A 12,152-nucleotide genomic window follows, 5' to 3' on the forward strand; every position below is an offset into this window, starting at 1 on the left:
AGTAAGTAAGTTAAGTACAGGTTTAATGTTTGCTTAAGGTAAGTCAACCTAGCTGTGACGCATCGTACGACGCCTGCGGTTTACCTGTGTTTAGCCATCGAAGTGCATGATGTTGCAGACGGTGGACGCATTGCAAATGGCGGCAGGAGAGGATCGGCTACATCGGTGTAGCGACGATGTACATTACAAGCGAGGCTAATTGTATTCTTTCGTTATAGGTGACCGTGGGACTGTATCGATTGCACGGACGTGAGTTACAAAATGATGCACTATTCCAGCATTCACGTTGGAACAATGCCAGCGTGATATTCACTTCGGTTTCTTTACAGGTTGTTTCCTGTCTCAACGGTCACACGTACGTGTGCAAAAATTGCAACTGCTTCTCACATCGAAGCGTGTCTGGTGCCACCTGCTTGGATAATTGTTCGTCGGCCATTTCGTTTGAGGAACTGTCGTGTTCGTCACTAACGATGATCTTGATTGAGCTTTGCAGTGCCAGCCTGTTCGAAGTTTCGAGGATTGTGTGTTCGATATTTGGAGGACTGCCTGGTGCATCGAATGGGGTTGTGTGTCCGTGCAACGTGTGCTCCATATGTGTGTGTTGGGATTAGTGAACCGTGTATGCTTTTCATTCGGCAAACGACGATGTACTGGATGCGATTTAAAGGTATGTGCACGCCAATAAAATTTGGTGCTTCAAGTTCGATGTCCTTGGTGCATTTTCTTCCTTTCTTTTTCCGTTTTCTTTCTCTCGCGAAGGCTGGAGGTCATTTTTCTGTTAGGGAACTCGCGCGGCACAATGTGTCTCGCGTATTAGTGGGTACAATTAACCCTTCAATACGTCCGGTACACTGTGGCGCCTTGCATCTGCGGGTATGTCGTACCAGTTGTTTCAGGGGGCACAGAGCACCTGCAGCTTTCGCAGGCACGGCGTGCCTCTTGAAGTCATCTGGCACATTTTTTTAAAAATGTGCCAGTTGATCTGACGGCACCTATCCGTCACTGGGTTTAGAGTGTATGACAGAACGTCCAGCCCCGACGAGAACGGGCACCCACGACAGCAGCGTATCGTGGCGCCTCGGCGCCGGCCCTCAGAACACCGTGTGGTTGTCACGCGCATTCTCATTTTATCATTAACCCATTGCCATCATGACGCTGTGTCGTCTCGTTACAATATCTTTTGAATAGACACAGAATGTCGAGAGGAACCGGTGTAAGATTCTGCATGGTAAACAGATACCCCCACGTATCCATACAAGATTTGGTGTGGAGTAAGAAGTTTTCGCTGAAGCTGTCGAAGATAACGTAGTTTTGAGTTGAAAGTAAACATATTGAATTGTTCTTAGGTATGAACTGAAGGTGTAAAAACATTAAAAGAGAGTCGGCAAGCTGGCAAAAAGCCTGCTCGAGGCTCACTGACCGAATTTTTTTTTAGCTAAGAACAGTTCGTAGTCGAATTGTCCAAAGCAATTGTAGCTGTCTCTCCGCTAAATGGGTTTCCTGATGCTATCTCTAGTGTTATTTCACTATGCAGTTTTGGTGCAGAATCCCCAGAGACAATAAATAGGTCCACCTCCACATCCAAAATAGATTACAAGCTGACTCTAGCAACGGCGCGGAAAAAACAAGCACATCTTCGAGCAATGCGCAACGGGGTGAAGAACTAGAAACTGGGCTTCCCTGCTAGCACTGCGCGGGTTCGGTCTTACGCGATAGCCCAAGTCCAACCCGTGTAAAGCCTTCTTTTTGCGGGCCTGGGCTGGGATCGGGTTTGACGTTGCGGGCCCGGGCCTAGGTCGGGCTCGAGCCTGTGTTACCCCACACTGCAAGTTAGCCAACGGTCAAGTTTTACAGCCCTCTACGGTGGGCCGGGCCCGGTACCCTATAGATTTTTCGGGCTCATGCAGACCTGGGCTGGGAAACATGGAAATCCGTCGGGCTTGGGCAGGGCCAGGTATGGAGCCGTCTGACCGGGTCCGGGCTGATAAATCAAAGGAAGACGGGCCTGGACCTAAGAATGCGGCCCATGCGGTGCTCTATTCCCTACTACAAAGGCTTTAGTCCCAGGCTACAGCCTGGGTTTCCCAAACAGCGCCAGCTGGATTTCCCGGCAGGCGTTCCAGACGGATGTCGACGCAGTTCCAAGTGAAGTCTGCCCAGGACGCATACTAGGCCCACCTGTCTCCTCCTTCTTACTATACTGTCCTCTCCACCTGCAGACATCTGTACGCCGCTCATAGCCACAGTTGCTTCGCGGCTCTAACAGGGAATAAAAAAAAACAATGTGTGTGCGTATCAAAAGACAATTCTCTCACCTCGTTTTCGCTACTTTGCCTTATGTAAATACAAAACAGCCCTAACCTAAAGTCCGCCTTATGGGGACCCTCCTTTCCAACTTCTCTGCAACGCGTGGAAAATACAACGACGCTGCTCTGCAGCTCTGCGGCAGCATTATAATGCACCTAGTGCATTATTCAGGCAAGTGCGAATACCGTGAGGTCAAGACAGGTGAAATAAGACTCTGAGCTCTTCTCGTAAGGGTGAGGCACAAAGCGTAGGTAGCCACAGTTGCTACGCGGCGCTAACACGGAATTAAATAAATAAATAAATAAACAAAGCGTAGGTGCAGTGAATATTCGTCAGGTTTCATGCGGGCATTTGAGCTGAAAACTTAAGAAACACTTGCCATCGACGTGCTAGTCGAAAGGTGTTCAATATATGGAGCTACCATGTCGACGGGGCTACCGGTGTTTTGCTACAGTGGGAGCAAAACTTTTGCTGACCAGGGGGATTCTTTAATGCCCAATGCAGAGGGGTGCATATCAAGGTGCGAAGGCGGGGTAGTTGGTAAGTATCCATAGCATGCGAGCACGAATTACGACCACACGGACGACTCCTAGCAAGGGCGATTGCAGTCGTCCTTGTCTATTCTTCCGTCCGTGTCGTCGTACTTGCTGCTCGTATACTATGTGTGCCTATCAGGCTTCTCCAGCCTTTGGACGCGTATCAGCACCGAGCGTATAGTAGAACCGTTGGGCAACAAATAGCGTAATAAGGCTGCGGCAGTTTTGCTAAAGCTGCATTGACATACGCTGTCGGTCTGTGTCTTGAAGTTATATCGCGGGGGTCACAGTCACCTTTCCTTTCTATAAATATCTATCCCCCCCCTCATACAGACGCCACTACGAATAGCCCTATAGGTTACGGTAAGCACCGCAACTGCTTCTTTACTGGTGTTGATTACTTCCGCACATCGGCGCATTCATTTCCCACGGAGAAAAGTGCCAACGCTGCTCTTGCGTTGCAGTCATGTTGCATGTCGTGTGCGGAGGCACAAGATGGCTTTGCAAGGGTTGATTTTTCCGCAGTGTGTAACGAGAGCCGCCTCTAGCAGACGGACCCAGCACTGCGATGACCTACCTTCGAAATCCGTCTTGGGCGGTATGATATCGGGGTCCTTAATGTCGCCCTCGCTCGTGTCTTCTGTCATGCCTTTACGCAACAGCGTCTGCGATCTGTCAGAAAAAGCACACAGTTGGATTAACCACGCCCCAAACAGTTGCTTTTCGGAATAATGAAACCAGGTCACATTCACGCAGGGCAAAACAAGAAAGCTGGAGGCTGTTCATAAATCATTTTCAAACACATAGAAGTGCATTGTTAATGAAACTCGGTGTGGCTTCATGAGACCTTTTGCACCATTGTACAAATTCGGGAAGCTTTTCCTGGCGCCACGACGCTGAAATTGCTCGTCGTCTTAAAGGGCCATTACGTTTTGTCCTCGTGCGCTCCTTTAAAATTGCTAGAAGGTTTGCCATATATTTTACGTCGGTCTTGCCTATTCTGAATGTGAGAGCAGAAACTGCGTCCAGGCTTAATGTAGCAGAGCAATTCTCCAGCATAGTGTGGCGTGCCCCGCAGAATTATGGAAGCAGCATCAAGTTATGTTTGCGTATCTTCTTGACTTAGACAGCATCGGCAGTACGCTGTGAAGATGCGCTTACAAAACTGCACTCATGGTGCCTAACGTATTACGGAAACGGCTTACCTGTGAGTTTCTAGATAAATGAATTTGCGAATTCTATTAGTGGATATGTATCTCAATTTTTTAGGGTATATGAAAATTATATATTATTGTATATAACTAATACATTGCCCATAGTTCAGTCAACCTCAGGGCGGTTGGCATGCTCTATCTCTGCTGTGTTTGCAGATATTGAGCATATGATCATGGACTGTGATCTGTATTGTAACACTAGAGAGGTCTCCGAGATCGGGCGAAAAACTGAGGAAGCGTACACGTTGGCTGCAGTACTTGGTCCCTGGCCCAATACCATGCAGGTACTAATACCATGAGACACAAACACAGCGCTTTCTAAGGGACATGGTCTCCTCTACACCCCAAAACGATTTTATGCCTTGTGGAATGGCATTACCTGGTCATGAGGGGTTCACGTGGCGACTGTTGGATTAGTGCGATGAATGTTCCGCGGTGATACGTGAAGATGTGATGTGCCGATGAATGAGAAGATTCACGCGGCGCACGAAATTATGTCATACCAAGGACTTTGGTGACTATTCACCTATTCGCTCGTCATTACATATCGCATACGGTTCCAGTAAGCCCTAGGTCAGTGAGCATCACACTAAGTGGCAAATCTCATTCGTCGTCACGTCATGTATTTGTTGTTGTTGTTGCTGTTGAGAGCGTTCACTGTTGTTTAAAGGCACCGTAAAGCAGTAGAGATGCAATCACAGAACATTGATTTTTTTATAGCCCCAGTATACTCTTACGTCACAATTTTCGTCTCAATTACACTCATAGTTTTCAGAAAATTTAATGGAAAGTTGCCGGCAATAGTGTGTTCAAGTGGTCACAAACTAAGCATTGCTCGTCAAGTACGACGGCAAAACAACATTACGTGCGGACAACACTGCGTCTGACACGAAAAAAGTTGTCTATACATGTCGGCTACGCAGCCATCAGGGGCAGCAAGTCAGCCGGGAGTATAGATCACTGTTGCTTTACGTATTTGCGATTATTTTCACCAGACGGTGCCCCGAGCCGTTTTACCTCGCAATTAACAGCGAAGCAAATTGACAATATTATATCTTCTTTGTCACGTGAGTATAACTTGTTGCGCTGGGCTTACCAGTAACAAGCGGTTAAACCATAAAAACTGCCTATCTGTTGCTTTACGATACCTTTAAGAAAAGGCTAAAGAGGATGATACGCTTCTGCATTTGTTCTGACTTCTGAACCTTAGTTCCACTTCTACAATAATAATCATAACAACAAAAAGAGGGACAATGAATTTAGAAGACTCCTGAAATAGCACATTGCGTCGCGGTTCATGGTGCATTTTTTAAGGTGAAGAAGAAAATAACTCGTTCAGCGATACAGCTCTTTCTCTGGAACGCGCACGTACTAGTGGTCGATTCTACGCACAGAGCTGTAATTGCTGTAAAATTGTAAAGGGGATGTAGTTTCACTTCAATTTCGTCTACCCATACGCTTCTTAAATCCAAAGAAACCGTTCACCATGTCTCCTGAAACATTGTGACGCCAAGTGGCGAAGAAAAGTCGCTCTGTGAAATAAGCCTGCCGGTTAATTCCAAGAAAAACAAGTTAGCAACAGCTGTTGTAAAAGTGGAGTCAGAAGGTAACGCGCGTGTTCTTGGAGACAATTCTGGAAGAGCGTCTATGCATGCCTGCGAGGAAGTTGCACTGAACGCTTACTGTTGTTTTATTCGCTATCGCCTTATCTCCTCAACCAGAAACGCTTCCAGTGTGAAGCGTTGAAACACAGACAAAACTCGCACGGCTTATGCATTGCCATTCTCTAATGGCGCACACATTTCGCGCAACGTACGTACATGGGCCACCGCTAGGTGCACAGGCCAACTAGGCAAACAGAGCAGAGTTAATGTCAACTGTCTATAGTCGTGTTCAACTTAAGGAAGGAAAGTAAACCGATTCCGTCAGCTCTCAAACTATTACTGCGCCACAGATAGCAAGGCTGGACAGAGAGAGGTCACGCTCCCTCCTGCGTCAGATAATGTAATCCATTATACTCATACTGTTACCGTATTGGCTGTTAAGACCGCCCGTGTGACTCAGCGCTGCGGCAGAAAGTGCTCTCCCCTACTGATGGCCCATGGTGGCGCTGCAGTATTTCTCCTGGCGTGTTTTTGCGTTCTCCTTATCTCCAACAGAGCATATAGTTGACGGACAAGATTTCTCTTCCTTATTATGTTGAACACGGCCACAGCCCTTACGACTACTAGAGGTAGACGCCATTAGCAAGATATTTTGATGACCAGCTCACCCATAGGTATAGATGCTTATGACTCTTTTCTTTTTTTTCTTTTTTTTTCTGCGCCATGTTTTCCATCGAGAATATTGCTCAGAGGTAAAACACAAGTCAAATCTAGCCATTGTTATTTGTGCTGCCAGGTGCGCTCTACACTGTGTCAACACGTTCACAGCGTCTGCACATTTTTTTTTCTCAAGCGCACACGCGACACATAACGGGGCAGGCAGCATCTGGTGAGCATGATGGAAAATATCCCGGGCATTGATAGTGCGTCAAAATCTTGGTCGATAAAGTGTGCGTCCAACTACTTCTTGTTGCTGCCAGCTTCCCGATTTTGCTTTTCTTGTCCACCCTGCTGCGATACAGACTTGAATTCTACAGTCTATAATTGGGCAACACCTGGGTAACGCAGTTAGTAGTAGTTACGCAGTTAGAGTTACATTTTACAGTTGCTTTAACCAAAAGGGATAACTAGTTGCAGTTATATGTTGTAATGTTCCTTCCCGAAGGAACCCAATACTAAACTCTTACATCTTCTTTCTTGTTCGTGGCCTGCCCTCTCGTCTTCCTCGTTGGCACCTTACATATGATACTTAGATAGTACTACACAAGACTGGGACAGATTCATGTCCTTTATCCGCTTTTTTCACGTAAGGGCGTGAATCCGACGTACTCTTTCTGTTTCTGGCGAACAAACGTTACGCCCACTTTGTGAAAACAGGACTTCAATTTAAAAAAAATTCAATTTGTTGGGATAGAAGAACGACTAAAATAGTCGTGAGACGTAACCAAAATTCTGTGAAGGTGAATTCGACTGACGCCCTAATTTTGAGGCAAAAATTTTTAACACGTTATAGGTGAAACACCATGTATGTAAGTACTTACTTTTCTGTTGGACTGGGTTGTTGGGATCCTGAAAAGTGGAGTAAAAGAACATTGCCGTTAAGAGACTCACTTCGGCGTAAGACAGTGGTGGGAAAAGTACATCGAAATTGTACTGTGTAACATTATTCGTACTTTAGGTACACTTCTCCTTCATTTATTGTTGTTGTTGTTGTTGTACTTTAGGTACAGCAAAAGCAATTTAAATGTACTTAGAGTAACGAACAAGGTATTAGGTAAATTACTTTAAAGTGCCCATCAAGTATGTCGCATATTTAGTTTCATAACTCGACGTTTCGCCGTAGCTGCAATATTTAAGACAGTAATACGTTCGGTTTTTCGCAAAATTCTAGCAAGCATTTCTTCGTAAGTGCTACTGATGAAGTGAACCAGATAGCACGATTTGCATTTACGTACCACCAGCCAATCAGCTGCTCTACTGCAAAGTATTATGATGGCCTGGCTTAACTGTCTGCCCAATGCACAGTGTTCTGGTACTAATCTCTGAGTATAATATGCAAAGAGGTAGGATTTCAGACAGAAAACTATATAAACCAACAAAGTTTTCTAAGCATTCCCCACTGAAATATTAGAGGTTCTCTTAAATTAATTAAGAGTATAAAAAACGTTCTTTGTTTATGTAGCTTTGTTATTGCATTGTACTATGTCAACGAGGTAAAACGAAAGCATATGTGCTCCTCAGCATCTTCCTTTTCGATCACATAATAATTAAAATTTGAAAGAGAATGACTATTAATTGCCAAAAGAGTAAACAGTGTAAGCGAAGCAATAGAATCACGTATTTGGAGCACAGAAACCTCAGAGCACAGAACACTGCAGGTTTGTGTCTCTGTCCGTCCTAATCTCGCTCGTCCTGTCTCCGTGCTACAGTTACATTATGAACTATTACCAACTTCCCCGCTTTATGAGCACTGATGAGTGCAGAATGCGCAGGCCCTCGTTACTGTGTGTATGATTGAAATGTGCGGGCCGTTGAAAAATTTGCGCGATACATAAAAACATATTTATTGGTATTTACCGATTTTTGTCTACAGTCCAAGTTGGGCAAATGAGTACTTGATGGGAAAGTACCAGAGAGAAGTAGTTTTACGGCACGAAATTACACGTTCTCAGAAATGTACTTAAAATAGTATTTGAGTACTTGTTACTCAAATACTTGGTACATGTACTCCCCATCACAGCCGTAAGATAAAGCATGATATTAGACTCTGAATGCAGAGTTATGCGATATCTAGACTGCGGGGATAGGAATTACCTGTGTCGTGGTCTCCCGTGCGCATGCGCATAATGATAGCGATGATGATAGCAACCAGTATCAGTGCCCCAACTCCTCCGATCAAGACGCCAAGCAGGGGACTCATAGCAAGACCAATAAGGTCACCTGCAATGGTTTCGTGTGCAGTTGTTAGAACAGAGATGCAGCCGCATGCAACAACCAGGAGGGCATTCTGGGAACACGCAAACTCAACTGCTCTATGCAGTGTCAGAAGCAGTGCAGCAATGCATTGTGTACAACGTCAACAGACACTCGAATAACTGATTATGGATGCTTTCGAACGAGATATCTGTCGGTCAGAAAAGATACACAGGCAGTTCTAAAAGCAGTGTTCGACGGCTGCTGTTTTATGATGTGGAAATTAAAAGCATGTAAAAAACGAAAGACGCGGGATTCATGATGAAAAACCCCGAGACTAGGTAACGTAGAAAGAACACACAGAAACAAGATCCTTGAGGCCTTGTTTGTGTGTGTCCTTTTTACGTTCCCTACTCTCGTATGAAAAGCTCACTGCTCTACACTGGAAAGGGGAGAGATTCTATCATCACATCGCCGGATGCCCGAAGCTGTGTTATAAAGAGTATTTGCATAGTGAGCTCAGGACAAGAAAATATACCGTTCACAAATGGGAATGGAAATGCGAACAGAAACGGAGCGCATCTGAATGAGGGTAGAGCCTGGTACGCAGATCCCATTTAATGGAATGAATGAAGGCGCAACTTACAGAAGGCGATTTGCGAAAAATTCCAACGACGACCTCGTTTCAGGGGGAACAGATATTTACTATGGGACTGCAGGAATGTGTTGGGAAGGAATTCGTGTAAAGGAGAGAATAGCTGCAGCCTAAGAGGCACAGGTCTCATTGGCGGAAGATCTACCATGTGGGGTTATCGATGGTGCATGCACTTTCTTCACACGTGATTTTTTATTACTTACTTTCTTTCTACACGCTGGTCACGGGTTGACAACCCATAAGATTTTCACCGACACAAGACCTGTTTTCAATGTGAACTAATAAGTACATCAACATCTGGCGTTGTACAACTAAGTACCTTGGAACGTATAATTCGCTCGCGTCATTTTATGACGAAATTGGATATATTCTAACTAGTAGTACAAACTTCTGTGATCACTAATAGTGAAAACAACAAAAGGAAGCTCTTTAAATAAATGACGTCATTGCAGCTGGGGCTCCGCCGCAGGTGCCTCCCTACCCTTTAACACTTATTTAAGTGATTTATCCCTTTATAAGCAGTTGCTTTATTTTTCCCACCCCAATTTCCGCACCCCTGTTATTTGACACTTGCTTCGTGGCAGTGAGAAGTTTAATTCCTGTTTTATCGAGGTTGGATGAAGTTACATATACCTGACGTTCTTATCCACGCAATAAAACACCGACATATTATCAGAGCACTGAGGAAGCACCCCCTCCCCCCAAATTACTCTTCCTTCTTTCCTTCTTTAGCTGCGGCGTATTCAGCAACGAATAAAGTGAGCTTCCGCGAAAGAACTGCAGGCACAGGTGGCCTAATGCGCATGCCTTTGCAAAAACCTTCCGCTCTTGGAAACAGCGTATCCGGGAATGGTAGAACGCCGTGACGTAGCAAGGTCCCCGGGCATGTGACCCGCGACGTAGTCCGGCGCAGCTCAAGCGGGAAGAGAGAAACAAAGATGAAAGGCGCGGGGGCTTTTTCACGGCACGTCAGAACCGTGTCGGCCGTCCGCGGCTGCTTTCTCCGATATTTTTCTTTTTTTTATGTGATTTTGAAGTGATGAAACACCGTGCAGCGAAAATATTTTGCGTGGTGACTTCTGATGGACAGCTTGACGAATGAGACATGGTTACAAGCCACGTTAAATTTCACTTTATGGCTCGTGTAACATACTCCACGTTCGTTGCACTCATTCATGTCCATACTCCTTTGTTCCTGGAGTATAGTCTCAAGGCAGAATGCACTCTCTCACATACTAGGAAGTAAAGTCTAACGCAGCTATCGGAACCGTTTTGAATGTCTCGTCAACATCATGAAACAAAGTGAGAGGCTACCACACCTGAACGAGGCTCGCTTTATAATCTTACAACGCAGGCACACAATGAGGACCCATTTTCTGGTGCTGTATACTACGCGCACTCAGCGAGCCGTGTGGCAAGTGCACGCCCGCGATCCCTGCAAAATTTAAAGATGCTACGAAACAGCGAGTAAAGAGCAGAGTGTCTGTATTCGCATTATTCGGTACGCTCTTGAGGCATCTAAGCAGGTACGCAAAGAGGAGATGTCTCTGACAGTTGGTGAGATGGAAATTTTCATATCCAGCTCCAGTTTGCGAAAAATATTTCATGGATGGGATGTATGGCCTGACGAAAAATGTGAGCAAACAACTTTTTGCTTTAGCTGTATATTTACTTAATCTTAGTGCACCGTGCGTTTCTCAAAACAGCAAAACACGCCCTGAAGAGAAACTCTGCAACCGTGTGCGTAAGGCATTTCCTCACTCTTCCTAAGTGGTTGTACATCTTAGTTGGTCCTCAAAAGCAAGCAAAAGCCCGCGCCGCCTTCTTCTTTCTTCTACTTCAGAATTTCTTCACAAGGAATATCCACACACCAACTGAGATGGTTCATTGAAAAAAATGCTGTCACTGAAGGTAAAGTTGAAAAGGGAGCGAAAGAAAAATGAAAAAGAAAGAAAAAATGAAAGAGAAAGGGGAAAGAGGAAAACGGGAAAGGGAGAAGAGCTCCCTGATACCGTCGACAGGGTAGGAGAGAATGAGTTCGCTCCGGACTTTCTGGCTCCTGCGCCATCGGTATGGTACTCTCTCACCTGAGAGGCGGCATTTGCTAGGCAATGCAGCGCGTTTCAAAGCGCTCATAAACGCATATTCGTGTCTTATACCCAGGCTATCACATGGGCAGTCCTCAATGAGCATTGAAACGGATGACCATTGAACCATAGCCTTGTATAAAAAACGGAGTCCGGCCATTAGGAGGAGTGAAAAACAGGCAAGACCTGTCAATCAAATTGAGCAGTTTTTCTTGGCTGCTGTTTCCTATGCGGGCCGCCATTACCTCAATTTTTTCCCGAAAATGGCGGCGTAGCGTGGAACGGCGAAGTGAGAATTTCATGCCAAAAGTTTTTCACAACATACTTTAATTGTATTCCGTAAGTGTACCTTCTGTTGCGATTATCCTGCAAATCACCTCTAAATTACGCTCCAGAGTCGATGTTTAGGTGAATAGAATATGTTTCGTTGTCCTTCTTAGGCTTAGTAAAGAGAGCGACCGCAAGCAATAAGCAAGCACAACGGATGCCGAAAAAAATTGCATTTGGTGACAGACTTTTATTCGTAAACACGCCTTTGCCCGTTCTTGAATCAATTTTGTTATGCTTCATAGTCAAAATATGTGTAATACCGGCAGTCTACTCCAACAAGCGGTTCTGCAAGCAAGCAGTTCTGCTGTTCTGCGTCTTCCCGACGTGCCCTTCTCCTTCCAGATGCCGGTGACAAAAGTGGCCGCAAAACTCATTATGATGGTAGCTTCCCAGGGAATATTCCATTCAATCCAATCCAATCCAGTTTCCCGAAAATACCGGCACCCGTGAATACAGGTGAAGTATAGCTTGGATAGCCCTGGATTAATAGCGAACTGTATCTTGGC

The 12,152-nt window shown here is 45.3% G+C and overlaps 1 protein-coding gene across 1 annotated transcript in view; it reads right to left on the bottom strand.

Moving 5' to 3' along the window:
• LOC135385819 (neural cell adhesion molecule 2-like) overlaps positions 1 to 12,152 on the bottom strand; it is a 598,454-nt gene that overhangs the window by 14,592 nt on the left and 571,710 nt on the right. Inside the window, exons 16-18 of the mRNA XM_064615351.1 lie at positions 8,476 to 8,601; positions 7,203 to 7,230; positions 3,421 to 3,515 (exon numbers count right to left, since the gene is read on the bottom strand). Coding sequence (XP_064471421.1) covers positions 3,421 to 3,515; positions 7,203 to 7,230; positions 8,476 to 8,601 — 249 coding nt within the window. The remainder of the gene's footprint in view (positions 1 to 3,420; positions 3,516 to 7,202; positions 7,231 to 8,475; positions 8,602 to 12,152) is intronic.

This window comes from Ornithodoros turicata, chromosome 2 (genome assembly GCF_037126465.1).
Source record: "Ornithodoros turicata isolate Travis chromosome 2, ASM3712646v1, whole genome shotgun sequence".
Classification (NCBI taxonomy): Eukaryota; Metazoa; Arthropoda; class Arachnida; order Ixodida; family Argasidae; genus Ornithodoros; species Ornithodoros turicata.